The sequence below is a fragment of the Oncorhynchus masou genome, chromosome 5 (assembly GCF_036934945.1).
Source record: "Oncorhynchus masou masou isolate Uvic2021 chromosome 5, UVic_Omas_1.1, whole genome shotgun sequence".
Taxonomy (NCBI): Eukaryota; Metazoa; Chordata; class Actinopteri; order Salmoniformes; family Salmonidae; genus Oncorhynchus; species Oncorhynchus masou.
In genome coordinates, this window is record NC_088216.1 from 84,973,113 (window position 1) to 84,990,561 (window position 17,449).

General features: G+C 44.9%; 1 protein-coding gene across 1 annotated transcript; it reads right to left on the bottom strand.

Moving 5' to 3' along the window:
• Positions 1 to 1,999: 1,999 nt before the first annotated feature.
• On the bottom strand, positions 2,000 to 15,957 carry LOC135540410 (DNA replication licensing factor mcm2-like). The gene is given in 17 exon segments (XM_064967031.1): positions 2,000 to 2,653; positions 2,967 to 3,122; positions 3,557 to 3,739; positions 4,261 to 4,503; positions 4,804 to 5,043; positions 5,537 to 5,787; positions 7,619 to 7,712; positions 8,804 to 8,834; positions 8,898 to 9,058; positions 11,434 to 11,568; positions 11,810 to 12,017; positions 12,623 to 12,842; positions 13,048 to 13,186; positions 13,275 to 13,402; positions 13,833 to 13,996; positions 14,813 to 15,003; positions 15,855 to 15,957. Coding segments are annotated over 17 exon segments (2,661 nt in total). The 5' UTR covers positions 15,861 to 15,957; the 3' UTR covers positions 2,000 to 2,542.
• Between the last annotated feature and the right edge of the window lie 1,492 nt (positions 15,958 to 17,449).

The following is a 17,449-nucleotide window of genomic DNA, read 5'->3' on the forward strand; positions in this document are numbered from 1 at the left end:
GTTGCTGCACCCACCGGAAAAATGGGACAAGTTAAATAAAATCGTCACGGAACGGAGTGCAGACCAAGCACGAAAGGTTTGAGCCCGAATTGGCTGTCGTCACAGTTCTGGTTAGAGCAGGCAACAGGGGACGGTATTAGCCTACTACTCAAATTCTGTGTACACCTTCCAACATTACCATGGAATATAAGAACTGAATGTGGCAATTCTCAAAACGAATACAAACCACTATTTTGATTCAATAAATTGTCTGTAAATTCTTTCCAAACCAGTTATAATTCAAACATACTTTCCCTGACCCCCAAATGAGTGTAAATACAGGATGGAGTACTTTTTTTTTTTTTTACAACTTTCAAATTGTTGAACAGCGCCTCTTCAACCTCAGGAGGCTGAAGAAATTCGGCTTGTCACCAAAAGCACTCACAAACTTCTACAGAGGCACAATCGAGAGCATCCTGGCGGGCTGTATCACCGCCTGGTACGGCAACTGCTCCGCCCTCAACCGTAAGGCTCTCCAGAGGGTAGTGAGGTCTGCACAACGCATCATCGGGGGCAAACTACCTGCCCTCCAGGACACCTACACCACCCGATGTTACAGGAAGGCCATAAAGATCATCAAGGACATCTACCACCCGAGCCACTGCCTGTTCACCCCGCTATCATCCAGAAGGCGAGGTCAGTACAGGTGCATCAAAGCTGGGACCGAGAGACTGAAAAACAGCTTCTATCTCAAGGCCATCAGACTGTTAAACAGCCACCACTAACATTGAGTGGCTGCTGCCAACACACTGACACTGACTCAACTCCAGCCACTTTAATAATGGGAATTGATGGGAAATGTTGTAAATATATCACTAGCCACTTTAAACAATGCTACCTTATATAATGTTACTTACCCTACATTATTCATCTCATATGCATACCTATATACTGTACTCTATATCATCGACTGCATCCTTATGTAATACATGTATCACTAGCCACTTTAACTATGCCACTTTGTTTACATACTCATCTCACATGTATATACTGTACTCGATACCATCTACTGTATCTTGCCTATGCTGCTCTGTACCATCACTCATTCATATATCCTTATGTACATATTCTTTATCCCCTTACACTGTGTATAAGACAGTAGTTTAGGAATTGTTAGTTAGATTACTTGTTGGTTATTACTGCATTGTCGGAACTAGAAGCACAAGCATTTCGCTACACTCGCATTAACATCTGCTAACCATGTGTATGTGACAAATAAAATTTGATTTGATTTAAACAGATGAATATGCATATATTTAGATGGATTTCTTTAATCAATCTTTATTTTCTGAACCTGTTCTCTCAAATGTCTGGCAACAAAATTTGCATTAGTAAAGATAAAATGTACTGAAAACACGCAAGAGAAAATCTGTCGGTATAGAAAGTGGGAGTTTTCAGCGGTTGAACTACATGTATTCATCAAAGCCCATAACACACCTTCATAAGGTAAAGCCAGAATATCAACTACTGAGACTTGTGTAGGAAAGGTCTTACTTTTTAATCGGAAAAAGGGGCCTTGGTAAATAGTATGCTCTGCAGTTTTAGCCTGACACATTCGAACTCAGGCGAGCAAAAAACGCGAGATTTCCTTAACATCAGAGATCACGCACCATTACACCTACAGATGCAGCAGCGGCGGCAGGTGACATCGTCCACAAAGGTCAATTTAAGTCCTTTAAGCTTAAAAAGGACCTACATTTATTTGTTTAATTTAACTCAGGCAAGTCAGTTAAGAACAAATTCTTATTTTACAATGACTGCCTACCCCCGGCCAAAACCTAAGCCAGACACTGGGCCAATTGTCCAACGCCCTATGGGACTCCTAATCACATCTGGTTGTGATACAGCCTGGAATTGAACCCGGGTCTGTAGTGACACCTCTAGCACAGAGATGCAAGTGCCTTAGACGGCTGCGCCACTCGGGATCCATGTCTTCAGTACATTCAGGGTGATGACACGCTTCAACAAATGTCATTTATTATCAAAACATTATCCCAGAATTCTAGTCACAGACCAGAACAGGAAATCATGAAGGTCATCAGAAAGTCATTGGTCCAGAAGATAATCTGACCTGAAATCAGATTATCTAATAAAAAAATAAAACATTAAATACTCAGTTACACGTCAAAAAGTCCATTACAAAAACACACAAGCTCCAAAATGTAAAAGTAGAAAGTAGTTTGGAATGAAGGTATGTTCACAAAACAGGTACAATTTGTAACATTGACAGCATTAAAATTGGGCCATTTGTTCCCTATTAGGATTCTTCTTTAACCAACAACAGGATGACAAACATTTACAACTATTTACACATCCAGACAGGTTGGGTCCCCAAAAAAATATCTAAAAAAAAAATCACACCCCTATAGGCCCTATTCAAAAGTAGTACACTACATATGGAAAGGGTGAATTTAGAACACAGACAGAGGCTAGTCTTTTTTTATTATTATAATTTATATTTTTTATAAATATAAATTTATAATTTTTTATCCAGGAAACAGATTTAAAACTGCTGCAGGATCAGCTTCTTCTTCGTGTCGTGAGAGAACTTGTTGGATCGGAACGTGTCGCTGTCATAGAACGCCGACAGGTTGTGGATGCTGATCTGTCTGGCCTGGGGAAGGAGAGAGCACAAACAACAATTCATAAACTATAGCAGTGTTGACAACAACATGTAACAAGATATTCTCTCATCTCCCCTCCCCAGGGGAAGAATAGAAATAGATAGAGTTGAATCAAGTTGACATTAGTGAGATTATGCCAACGGTTAGCCAACATCTCGCTAGACAACAGACGAGGGAGAGGAGACAAAACCAGACTACTGAGATGACACCATGATTAGCAGCTTGGTATAATAGTACATTACCGAGGAAGACATTTGACACCATTCGTTAAGACAACACCATGACTAACGAACAGCCCATTACCTTGTCCACCAGGTCTTTCTCTGGGATCTCGATGGTGTCCTGCTGTGCTCCGTACCGGTTCCTCTGATACGCCACCTGCTCTGACACCAGCTGCTTCAGGATGAACAGCAGCAGCTCATTGTTGTCTCGTCTGAACGCCAGGTAACGGGCAAACGTCTAGAGAGAAGAAGAAGTTGGTTTCAGAGTAAAACAGCAGCCAGTTGTCCTGTCTGAAAAGAAGACAGTAAAACACTAGCAAGCCTCCTCCTAGGACTGGTTTCCCAGACACCAATTCATATCCATTGAAAGTGAACTTTGGTCGACGACCCGAGGCCCCCAAGGTCGACTCCCATAGGCCACTAAGGTCGACGACCCCAGGCCCCTAAGGTGGAGGAGTCCGTTCCCGTGCTTACCTTCCTCTAATGTCGAGGACCCCAGGCCCCTAATGTCGAGGACCCCAGGCCCCTAATGTCGACGACCCCAGGCCCCTAAGGTCGACGACCCCAGGCCCCTAAGGTCGACGACCCCAGGCCCCTAAGGTCGACGACCCCAGGCCCCTAAGGTCGACGACCCCAGGCCCCTAAAGTGGAGGAGTCCGTTCCCGTGCTTACCTTCCTCATGCTCCTCATGACGCTGAACTTCTGAGTGTCGATGAAGCTCTCCAGCATGACTCTGATGGCCATGTTGACGTCGTCCTCCACCACGTAGTCTCGGAGGTGCATCCTGGCGTGGGCCTCCGCCATGCGGATCATAGACTCGATGTGGCGCACCGTGATTGGGATGCTGCCTGTTGCCTAGAGAGGAATACATAGATAACTGATAATAAACCCATGAGACACTCGGTGTGACGGGGAGCCTGTCTGTCTCCTACTCAGTAATAATATGGATTTAATAACACACACAGGACGGTACACTAACAGGGATGTGGTCAGATCCAAATAAAATCAGCTGCCTAGAGAAGATATGACTCACCATTGACAACAGCAGGATGCTGCTAGTCCCCTTACAGCAGACAAAGCCATTATTATTGATTCAAGGGTTAAGATCCATTCTTAAAATTATTATTTTTTTTAAAGTAAAAGACATTCTAATTCGCATTACGGTTGTTCAGGTCTGTCGCGTGATTGTCATTAATCCAGTCTCTAGGCTCTGGGATCGAAACGCACCCGGCTAACAGGACTGTAGTACGCAGGATTCAAACCCCGAATCACACAGAGAACCTTGATTTCCAGCTTTTTTTTCACGTTTGTTCGGAAATAGCTAACAAGACTTTTTTTTTGTAATTGTGGCAATACGAGACGAGTCACAGACTCACCATGGACTCTTTGCGCAGGTCGCTGTAGATGCGAGCCACTTTATCCTGGTCCATCTGGTTGAGTTTGGGTCGGACCCTTTCCTTGGAGTACATGATGTATTTCCTCAGCAGCTCCTGGGGGATAGGAGGCACGTCTGTGGTGTTGGGCAGAACCACCTCCTCCAAACCAGCCATGCCACCCTCCTTGTTGCTGGGGTGATGCTTGATGTGGCTGCCCACAACGAAACGAGCCAGCATCTCATCCTGTTGTAGTAGAAAGAAAGAAAGAAAGAAAGAGAGAAAGAAAGTGAAAGAGAGTGAGAAAGAAAGTGAAAGAAAGTGAAAGTGAGTGAGAAAGTGAGTGAAAGAAAGAAAGAAGAGAAAGAGAGAGAAAGAAAGAGAGAGATTAAGGTCTGATGAGAGTTGTCAAGTTTTCAGGGTTTTTGTAGAGTATCAATTAAGCAACAGTAGTTATATTACAATCCAGTTTGTACCAATATTACAAAATGTGAAAAATGTATGAAGGAAGTTAGCATTCGGACACTAGTTGATATGCAGCTTTACCTGCACTGGGTCCACAGTATCTCTGACCACACACAGGATGTCAAAACGAGACACGATGGGCTCGGTCAGATCCACGTTCTCAGAGAAGGTCAGAGACGGGTCGTAGCGACCACCGATAGGGTTGGCAGCAGCGATGATAGTGCAGCGTGCCTGGAGAGAGGTGACGATGCCAGCCTTGGAGATGGAGATGCTCTGTTGTTCCATGGCCTCATGGATACTGGTCCTGTCTGCATCGTTCATCTGGACAGGGGAGATTTTTGTTAAGCCTCATACCGTTACCCACATCTTGAGTGGGGCCAAGAGTTACACCTGGTCACGTCACATGTTCAGGAAAATCTCATGGCCCCAATTAGAAGTTGCAGACCAGAAGAGACCCCGCCCCCCAAGCCCTGACCAGAAGAGACCCCGCCCCCCAAGCCCTGACCAGAAGAGACCCCGCCCCCCAAGCCCTGACCAGAAGAGACCCTGCCCCCCAAGCCCTGACCAGAAGAGACCCCGCCCCCCAAGCCCTGACCAGAAGAGACCCCCCCCCCCAAGCCCTGACCAGAAGAGACCCCGCCCCCAAGCCCTGACCAGAAGAGACCCCGCCCCCCAAGCCCTGACCAGAAGAGACCACCCCCATCCTGACCAGAAGAGACTCCCCCCACCCTACTCATGAGAAATGTGAATATCACAAGCTCCTCCCCCATCCATCAGCAGATGGGTATAAAAAGACCCCCCCCCCCCGCCTCACCTTATCAAACTCATCGATGAGACAGACTCCTCTGTCTGCTAACACCAGGGCTCCAGCCTCCAGGGTCCACTCCCTGGTGACCGGGTGTCTCTGTACGTAGGCGGTCAGGCCCACAGCGGAGGCTCCCTGGCCTGTAGTGAACACCGCTCTGCTGGCCACCTTCTCAACGTACTTCAAGAACTGGGACTTGGCCGTACCGGGGTCACCGCACAGGAGCACGTTAAGGTCCCCACGAACTTTGTGTTTCCCACCTAGAAGAGAGAGCATGGATGGTTTTAAATGGTGCTGTGGGTGGTTTTAAATAGTGCTGTGGGTGGTTTTAAATAGTGCTGTGGGTGGTTTTAAATAGTGCTGTGGGTGGTTTTAAATAGTGCTGTGTGTGGTTTTAAATAGTGCTGTGTGTGGTTTTAAATAGTGCTGTGGGTGGTTTTAAATAGTGCTGTGGGTGGTTTTAAATAGTACTGTGGGTGGTTTTAAATAGTGCTGTGGGTGGTTTTAAATAGTGCTGTGGGTGGTTTTAAATAGTGCTGTGGGTTTTAAATAGTGCTGTGTGTGGCTTTAAATAGTGCTGTGGGTGGTTTTAAATAGTGCTGTGGGTGGTTTTAAATAGTGCTGTGGTGGCTTTAAATAGTGCTGTGTGTAAATAGTGCTGTGTGGTGCTGTTTTTTAAATAGTGCTGTGGGTGGTTTTAAATAGTGCTGTGTGTGGTTTTAAATAGTGCTGTGTGTGGTTTTAAATAGTGCTGTGTGTGGTTTTAAATAGTGCTGTGTTAAATAGTGCTGTGTGTGGTTTTAAATAGTGCTGTGGGTGGTTTTAAATAGTGCTGTGTGTGGTTTTAAATAGTGCTGTGGGTGGTTTTAAATAGTGCTGTGGGTGGTTTTAAATAGTGCTGTGGGTGTGTATATATATATATATTTTTACTCCTTTTTTCTTCCCAATTTCGTGATATCCAATTGGTAGTAGTTAGTCTCATCGCTGCAACTCCTGTATGGGAGAGGCGAAGGTCGAGAGCCATGCGTCCTCCGAAACACAACCAAGCCGCACTGCTTCACAACACAGCGCGCATTCAACCCAGAAGCCAGCCGCACCAATGTGTCGGAGGAAACACCGTGCACCTGGCGACCTGGTCAGCGCGCACTGCGCCCGGCCCGCCACATGAGTCGCTAGCGTGTGATTGAGACAAGGATATCCCTACCGACCAAACCCTCCCTAAGACGGAAGACGCTGGGCCAAATGTACCTCCCGGTCGCGACAGAGCCTGGGCTCTAACCCAGAATCTCTGGTGGCACAGCTAGCACTGTGATGCAGTGACTTAGACCACTGAGTCTCTGGTGGCACAGCTGACTGCGATAGTGCCTTAGACCACTGAGTCTCTGGTGGCACAGCTAGCACTGAGATGCAGTGACTTAGACCACTGAGTCTCTGGTGGCACAGCTAGCACTGTGATGCAGTGCCTTAGACCACTGAGTCTCTGGAGGCACAGCTAGCCCTGCGATGCAGTGCCTTAGACCACTGAGTCTCTGGTGGCACAGCTAGCACTGCCATGCAGTGCCTTAGACCACTGAGTCTCTGGTGGCACAGCTAGCACAGCTGACCACTGAGTCTCTGGTGGCAGTGCCTTGCAGACCACTGAGTCTCTGGTGGCACAGCTAGCACTGTGATGCAGTGCCTTAGACCACTGAGTCTCTGGTGGCACAGCTAGCACTGTGATGCAGTGCCTTAGACCACTGAGTCTCTGGTGGCACAGCTAGCGCTGCGATGCAGTGACTTAGACCACTGAGTCTCTGGTGGCACAGCTAGCACTGCCATGCAGCTCCTTAGACCACTGAGTCTCTGGTGGCACAGCTAGCCCTGCGATGCAGTGACTTAGACCACTGCGCCACCCAGGAGTCGTGTGTTATATTTCCTAGTCAGGTTGTGTGATCAAAACTCTGCTCCCAAATCCCCCCCATTCCCTTCCCCTGAAGCATACACTTGTGCACTCCCCCCACAGGGAATTTTAAAGCATAGGAGTGGAACACACTTCAGGGAAAAGGGTATAGAATTGGGACCTGGGAATAGCCTCGTCTATTGTCCACAAACCTGGATTCTTGGGCTCTCCACCAAACAGAGCCAGAGCCAGGCCTCTCTTGATGTCCTCGTGGCCGTAGATGGAGGGGCCGATACTGGCAAAGATCTGCAGAGAGACAGACCAGGGGATGAATAGGGTATGTAAATGATACGAGGAACGAGCCCTTCTAGCTACGGGTATTGACAACCAACATTTACACAATGAGCTTCTCCAGTACTTTAGTTGACCTTTTTTATTTTTATTTTTTTTACCTTTATTTAACCAGTTGAACAAATTCTTTTTCTAGCCAATAGTTTTCAGAAAGTAGTCACCCAACTTGCAACCTTCCGCCAAAACTCTAAACACTAGTGGTTCTGAAAGAAGCACCCACGAGCCAAAAGTGGTCGCCGAAAATTGCGTCTGTCACATATATGAGCACTAAAGTATGTGGACACCCCTGCAAATTAGTGGATTCGGCCACAACCACTGCTGACCGGTTTATTCAATCTCCATAGACAAACAGGAGAATAGACTTACTGAAGAGCTCAGTGACTTTCAACGTGGCACCGTCATAGGATGCCACCTTTCCAACAAGTCAGTCACATTTCTGTCCTGCTAGAGCTGTGGAAACGTCGAGGAGCAACAACGGCTCAGCCACGAAGTGGTAGGCCACACAAGCTCACAGAACTGGACTGCCGAGCGCTGAAGAGCATAGTCCGTCCTCGCTTGCAACTCTCACTACCGACTTCCAAACGGCCTCTGGAAGCAACGTCAGCACACTAACTGTTCGTCGGGAGTTTTATAAAATGGGTTTCCATGGCCGAGCACAAGCCTAAGATCACCATGCCCAATGCCAAGCATCGTCTGGAGTGGCGTAAAGCTCGCCGCCATTGGGCTCTGGAGCAGTGGAAACGCGTTCTCTGGAGTGATGACGCTTCAACACATCACACCAGCAGAGTGCGGCTGAAATTGCCGAAATCCACAAATTTGAAGGGGCGTCCACATACGCACAAAAATATCTCTCTCTCTCTCCCTCAGCAGGGTCCTCCTAACTCACCCTCTCCCCGATGCGCTCGTCCTTAGGCCCCCCAACTCACCCTCTCCCCGATGCGCTCGTCCTTTGGCCCCCCAACTCACCCACTCCCCGATGCGCTCGTCCTTTGGCCCCCCAACTCACCCTCTCCCCGATGCGCTCGTCCTTAGGCCTCCTAACTCACCCTCTCCCCGATGCGCTCGTCCTTAGGCCTCCTAACTCACCCTCTCCCCGATGCGCTCGTCCTTAGGCCTCCTAACTCACCCACTCCCCGATGCGCTCGTCCTTAGACAGCCTCCTTGACGTCCCCGTCAGTGAGCCCCACGGCCACCTTGTTGTCTCTCCGAGCGATGTGATTGGCCATGATGACCGTAGCGAACACTGGGAAGCCGTTGGCCATGTTCAGAGAGCCGTCGTAGTTGTTGTTGTAGATGCCCGTCTTCCTGCGAGGGAGAAATAAAAAGTTAGAAATGTTACTTTTGGGAGAAAAAAATCCTTAAATTAAAAAGTATCGCTCTGAGCCCCCAAATATGAAGAGTTGCGGTATTTTTACTAGTATGAACAAACACATGAATGTTCAAAACGGGGAGAATCAACATGGTACATCTACCTATGAAACCATGCGTTATAATGGAGTCCTCAGGTACATCTACCTATGAAACCATGCTTTATAATGGAGTCCTCAGGTCCCCTATGAAACGCTTTATAATGGAGTCCTCAGGTACATCTACCTATGAAACCATGCTTTATAATGGAGTCCTCTACATCTACCTATGAAACGCTCGTTATAATGGAGTCCTCCTACATCTACCTATGAAACCATGCTTTATAATGGAGTCCTCAGGTACATCTACCTATGAAACCATGCTTTATAATGGAGTCCTTACATCTACCTATGAAACCGTACGTTATAATGGAGTCCTCGGTACATCTACCTATGAAACCTTTATAATGGAGTCCTCAGGTACATCTACCTATGAAACCATACGTTATAATGGAGTCCTCAGGTACATCTACCTATGAAACCATGCGTTATAGTGGAGTCCTCAGGTACATCTACCTATGAAACCGTAGTTATAATGGAGTCCTCAGGTACATCTACCTATGAAACCGTACGTTATAATGGAGTCCTCAGGTTCTACCTATGAAACCGTACGTTATAATGTTGTTACATCTACCTATGAAACCGTAGATAATGGAGTCCTCAGGTACATCTACCTATGAAACCATGCGTTATAATGGAGTCCTCAGGTACAGCTACCTAGAAACCGTTACGTTTAATGGAGTCCTCAGGTAAAGCTACCTAAAACCGTAAATTATAATGGAGTCCTCAGGTACATCTACCTATGAAACCATTTATAATGGAGTCCTCAGGTACAGCTACCTATGAAACCATGATAATGGAGTCCTGGTACATCTACCTATGAAACCGTATTTTAATGGAGTCCTCAGGTCCCTGTACATCTACCTATGAAACCATGCGTTATAATGGAGTCCTCAGGTACAGCTACCTATGAAACCATGCGTTATAATGGAGTCCTCAGGTACATCTACCTATGAAACCATGCGTTATAATGGAGTCCTCAGGTACATCTACCTATGAAACCATGCGTTATAATGGAGTCCTCAGGTACATCTACCTATGAAACCATACGTTATAATGGAGTCCTCAGGTACATCTACCTATGAAACCATGCGTTATAATGGAGTCCTCAGGTACAGCTACCTATGAAACCGTACGTTATAATGGAGTCCTCAGGTACATCTACCTATGAAACCGTACGTTATAAAGGAGTCCTCAGGTCCCTGTACATCTACCTATGAAACCATGCTTTATAATGGAGTCCTCAGGTACAGCTACCTATGAAACCGTACGTTATAATGGAGTCCTCAGGTACATCTACCTATGAAACCATGCGTTATAATGGAGTCCTCAGGTACATCTACCTATGAAACCGTACGTTATAATGGAGTCCTCAGGTACATCTACCTATGAAACCGTGCGTTATAATGGAGTCCTCAGGTACATCTACCTATGAAACCATACGTTATAATGGAGTCCTCAGGTACATCTACCTATGAAACCGTACATAATGGAGTCCTCAGGTACATCTACCTATGAAACCATGCGTTATAATGGAGTCCTCAGGTACATCTACCTATGAAACCGTACGTTATAATGGAGTCCTCAGGTACAGCTACCTATGAAACCGTACGTTATAATGGAGTCCTCAGGTACATCTACCTATGAAACCATGCTTTATAATGGAGTCCTCAGGTACAGCTACCTATGAAACCATGCGTTATAATGGAGTCCTCAGGTACATCTACCTATGAAACCATACTTATAATGGAGTCCTCAGGTCCCTGTACATCTACCTATGAAACCATGCGTTATAATGGAGTCCTCAGGTACATCTACCTATGAAACCATGCGTTATAATGGAGTCCTCAGGTCATCTACTGAAACCATACATCTCCTCACCTATGAAACCATACGTTATAATGGAGTCCTCAGGTACATCTACCTATGAAACCATGCGTTATAATGGAGTCCTCAGGTACATCTACCTATGAAACCGTACGTTATAATGGAGTCCTCAGGTACATCTACCTATGAAACCGTACGTTATAAAGGAGTCCTCAGGTCCCTGTACATCTACCTATGAAACCATGCTTTATAATGGAGTCCTCAGGTACATCTACCTATGAAACCGTACGTTATAATGGAGTCCTCAGGTCCCTGTACATCAACCAACTACCAAAAATAAATAAAAATAAAATAAAAAAAATTCTGTTAGGAGTCAGACTCACTATTTCGTCTCCAGGTTTGCATTGGTCCACCAGGTCAGCCAACAGGATGGCATCTTTGGAGCGTGGGAGGCGGCCAGCGGCGATCTTCCCAGGGCTCTCCTGAATGGTGATTCGCTGGTAGTTCTGGTACACAGTCTGTGGAAGAAGAAAATAATAAAGTGTTATTATTTGACTTTTTACCTTCCTGTATTTATTAAATGATGGAAATCAAGTCACCGGGGTTATACGTGTGTCAAGAGCCTGATTGGTCGACTGGCACTCTGCTTCACTTCCTGGTTCTAATCTCATTCGATCCTCCATTGGTTCACTCACCTAGATTCTGTCTTGCTATTGGTCCACTACCTTAGAGCATATCTATTTGTTCGGCTAGACTCACCAACTCCATATTGATGTCAAAAGGGCCGAAGGACTGACACTCAGGGCAAGACCCTGGCTTCACTTCCTGGTTCTGGGACTGGAAGAAGGGCCCCAGGATGAAGTTACACTTGTTACAGTTGTATTTGACCATTCCCAGCTGAGGGAGAACACCTGTACAGCAGGTCACCACGCCACTGGTACGGATCAACTGGTTCAGGTGGAGTTGTCTAGGGAGGACAAGAGGGGAAAATAACAAAGGATCATGTATTGGAAAGAGGCAAATCAATTCTATTAGTCCTATAGAGGGGGTGTGGTGCAAGAGGCCCCCACAGAGTATCAGCCTATGTGCATGGGAGTTCGTGCCGCTCTAATATTCTACCTCAAAATCACATTTATAAAGATATTTTTACATCCACGGATATTTCAAAGTGCTATACAGAAACCCCAGCCTAAAACCCCAAACAGCAAGCAATGCAGGTGTAGAAGCACGGTGGCTAGGAAAAACTCCATAGAAAGGCCGGAACCTAGGAAGAAACCTAGAACGGAACCAGGCTGTGAGGGGCGGTCCTCTTCTGGCTGTGCCAGGTGGAGATTATAAACCTAGAGAGGAACCAGGCTATGAGGGGTGGCCAGTCCTCTTCTGGCTGTGCCAGGTGGAGATTATAACAGAACATCGCCAATAAGGCCAGATGGCTCTTCAAGGATGATTGAACTTACATAGATGACCAGCAGGGTCAAATAGCTCTGTAACAAATGTAGACGAGATTAGTCTCCGTCTTTGTTGTTGAAAAAGTTGCCCCCCACTAATGCCTACTGTGTCTACTGTATTTACCTGAGGGATCTCAGCTCTTCGACGAGGGGCAGGTTGCAGATCCTGACGTGGATCTCGTGAGCGATGCGGTCGTATTTGGGGTACATGGCCAGGACTACTTCCTTGGCTGCCTCGTCAAATATCTTCAGCATCTCAGTTGGCGCCTCCGGCAGGAAGTAGGCCAGAACATGCTCCCTGGCTGCTAGGTCCTCGTAGTTCACCACCAGACTCTCCTTGTTCTCTGGAAGTTTTAAATATATTATCACTGGTTATTTACATAAATAAAATAAATAAATAAAATATTTTTTCCCCCAGCATTTCAGTAGGTGCCTCGGGCAGGAAGTAGACCAGGACATCCTTCTTGGCTGCTATGTCCTGATAGCTCACCAGTCCTTGTTCTCTGTGAGAAATTTCAGATAGATTAGTCTAGTACTTGTATTGAATACCTTTACACATGTCAGTGATCTTCTCCTTGAACACGTTGTGTCCGTTCTCATCCACGTGGGTGTGCAGGAAGTTCTTAAAACGGTGGTATATCTCAAGACGAGGAGCGGCCATGACCACCCACTCCCTGACTGAGTGACCCTACAACCAACCAATCACAGGGAAATAAAGAAATTTACAAAATCTGAAAAACTAAACAGATAGAAAAAAACTACTTTTTCTTTCTTACCTTCATGTCCTCCAGGTTCTCAATGCTCTCAATCATCTCCTCATCCTCTCCCTCCACCCCGGACCCATCTGCAGCCCGCTCAGCCAGGCGACGCCTCCGGGCCGGGCGCTCATCCTCATCCTCACTGTCTGTTAGGAAGAAGAGAATTGAGTAGAGTTAATTGACACGGTAAGCTTAGGATAATTCTCATCCTCACTGTTACGATGAACAGAAACCGTTTGGGAAGAAAGGTGAATGATTAGTGGAAGTCGTTGACACAGCAAGGTTTGGAGTTACTTCATACATTCCACAACGGCGTAAGATTACGATATAGTATATAGGCCTAATGCAGTATTTTCATAAAGACTACGGGCCAAACTTAGAGGTCTTAAAGGGCCGACAGTATATTCGGCTCTCTGGGCCTTTACCATGACATACCTTCTATATGGAATATATACACCATAGGACAGTCCTCTCTTGAGTTTGCCCCCCTCAACAGATATATATAATATCCTAATTTCCTCAGCCTACCCTCCTTGTCCCTGAATCTCAATGTATGTAATATATAAACATCCTCACCATAAAGTAGACCTCTCCTCAGCCTGCCTCCCTGCTCCCGGTCTCTCCTCCTCATAGCATCCTCAGCAGCAGCCCTGGCTCCAGGAGACAGCTCCGACAGCTCCTCGTCAAGATCCAGACCCTCCTCCTCATACCTGTCTAGCTCAGGGATGGCTCGGTAGTCCCTGTATGGGGGGGGGAGAAATAGCATCAGTAATGCTTTGATAATATAAAAGCAACCAGAACACTATGTAAAGAACTAAGTCTTAAGTCAGGATGAGATAAACGACAAGGATTTTAATTTTACCTTTATTTAACCAGGCAAGTCAGTTAAGAACAAATTCTTATTTTCAATGACGGCCTAGGAACAGTGGGTTAACTGCCTGTTCAGGGGCAGAACGACAGATTTGTACCTTGTCAGCTCGAGGGTTTGAACTCGCAACCTTATGGTTACTAGTCCAACGCTCTAACCACTAGGCTACCCTGCCGCCCCGGATCAATTCCACTTTAAATGAACGTATTTTATTTATTTAACTAGGCAAGTCAGTTAAGGACATATTCTTATTTACAATGACGGCCTATCAAAAGGCCTCACGCGGGGACAGAGGCTGGGATTAAAAATAAATAAATAAAATAAATATATATAGGATAAAACAAATCACAACGAGAGACAACAACATAGGAAGGCAGCAGCACATGACAACACAGCATCGTAGCAACACCACATGGTAGCAGCACAAAACATGGTACAAACATTATTGGGCACAGACAACAGCACAAAGGGCAAGAAGGTAGAGACAACAATACATCACGCAAAGCAGCCACAACTGTCAGTAAGAGTCCATGATTGAACCCCTAAAAGGTATTGAATACTCTTTTTATTGCCGTCATGTTACACAGCAGCACAAGGAAGATGAACACACAGTAAGACTGTAACCGAGCTAGTTTACCGGAGTTACATTGAGTTAGCTAGAATGAAATAAACACCTCCCCTTGCTCACCTCTCCATCGCATCTCCAATCAGTTCCTCCCCATCTCCCTCCTCCTCCTCCCCTGGCAGAGGACCATCACCCAGGAGCCCCTCTGACTCGTCCTCGAAGGGGGGCAGGTCTCTCCCCGGGCTGGAGGTCAGGTCTCCCCGTCTGGAACCATGGCTGGGGCTGGTCGCCATGTGAGATGACTCAGATGAATCCTGAAAATGAGGAGAATACCCAGACCCTTGTTAAAAATCGATGAGCTACACTTGACTAGTTATTTATGTGATGACGTATATCATAACAAAGTTATTGTAACAAGATGTATACTACGTCACAGTAGTTACAACGAGCTAACGTTAATTAGCTAGCGAACACGAGCTATATAAATGAAACGTTTCATTGTCAAGTTAGTTACCAGGGTCTTTCAAGTTAGCTTGCTAACTATGATGGTGACAATCGAGTGCTCGTACGCCGACTGATGGCTGACAACCTGGCAATCAAACTAGCTCGCTAACTACTAGCTATCGCACAATACAATTCTAGATTAAACGATTTGTAATCACTTTTAACATGGCCAATAAAAATGTATAAACCATAAACTTAATAAAATGTACTTTCTATCACTTTGATCTATAACTAAGTGTTTGTCAACTTTACATCTAGTTATGAGCGGTCTAAGGCACTGCCATCTCAGTATTAGGGGCGTCACTACAGACCCTGGTTAGATCCCGGGTTGTATCACAACCGGCCGTGATCGTGAGTCCCATATGGCGACGCATAACTGTCTCAGCTGGGTGAGGCAGTCATTGTAAATAAGATTTTGTTTTTAACTGACTTGCCTAGTTAAATCGGCAAGTAACATAGCTAGCTAAGATTAGTGGGCAAGACAACGTTGCTAACTAATCTGTTTCCTGTCATGTTCTTCTGCTCTTTGCTTTACTAAAGAGCAAAAAGAGAACACGAGCAAAGCTAGCTAACCAATCACAGGATATAAACCAGCCACCTGTGAACTTTTATATTAGCATGCAATGTTAAAATAAAACTATTTTCTATAATAATCACTCACCGCCATTGTGTATCGCTGACTTGTCTCCGCTGCTTCTTACGCAAGTGTTTTTTTTTCTGACCACTGACTTTTCGCGCGAAATCTTCACGTGGTATGGAAAGCGCGCGAAACCTCATGAATATGTTACGTTGAAAACCAAACTCAGTATTATGATTGGTCAGCGCTAATTAATGGCTCTGTGATTGGTCAGTCCTATGGAGAAAATGTAGGTGCACTCGTTTTGGTTCGCCCAGCAAGCCGGAAGAACCGGGTTACCGCTTGTATAACTTCCGTCATAGGACTTTTTTCTTTATTTTTTTCATAATAACAAATCAATACATAAAGCACATGAGTGAACACAAGCATTCATAGATTACACACAATAGACCATCGAGCTTGGGGGTACAATATCACATTACAATTACACAAGGACCTTAAGGGACATGCATATACTTACAATTCTAACAGCTTTTTTGTTAGTAGTGCATTTAACCGTCTTAAAATACAGTTCAATTTCTTTTTGTAGGGTACGAAAATGTGGTTTTCTGTTTGTAAATGAACATTTGTGTATATGAAATTTGGCCAAAAGAATAATGAAATTAATTACATAAAAATGATTCCGCTTATTTCCATTGTATGTAAAGAATCCAAACAGTACATCTCTCCACAATAGTGTAAAATCTTCATAAATGTGTTCAATTATAAACCTACTGATGTCTTTCCACAGCAATTTGAGTTGATGTTTTCCTTAAACTTCTTCATATAGTGGTTGGCAGGATAATATTTATGAATAATTTTAAAGGAAACTTCCTTAATTTTGTTAACAAGTAGGTATGTGTGTGGCAACATCCAAACTTTTTTCCAACACATATTATCAATAAATCCATTCCAATAAGGCATGACATAAGGTATAGATACAACATCCTGCTGAAACAAGGATCGTATCGCTCTGTTGTTGAATGGACCAAAAGAGAAACAAATCTTTCCTACTGATGAGTCAACAGGGTCAACAGAAGGTAGGCTCTGAGGGTCAGGTCTTGACACGTTCCTGAATAATAAAGCAACACCTGAGGGAATGGCATCTAAAACAATTGCACAACCTTTAGGTGTTACAGGGACCTTGTAAAGTGATAAGAATTCTTTATAACTGAGTAAAAGACCCTCTGCATTTACCAGTTGGCTCACCAATAGGATATTATTTCGGAACCAATATTCTAAAAGCAGAGAGGTATTTTTATACAATATATCCCGATTATTCCATATATAATATCTGTGTGGGGAAAAATTGTGTTTATAAATTAAGGACCATGACAAGAAAACCTTTGTCAATATTATAATTGCAAAACAACATGAAGTTAAGGCCACCAAAAGTAGAGAAGACATGACGAGGAATAAAATTCCAGATAGAAGTCGGTCTTAGGAATTATTTTATCCAATTGATCTTAAAAGTATTATTTAAAGTAGTAAAGTCCAGAAAATTCAGTCCACCATTCTCATAAGTGTTCATTACAACAGTTTTCCTAGTGTAATGGGTACGGTTTCTCCACAGAAAGTTGAAAAGCATCTGGTCTATCTCCTTGCTTATTTTACAGTCAAGATATAAAGATAGAGCACCA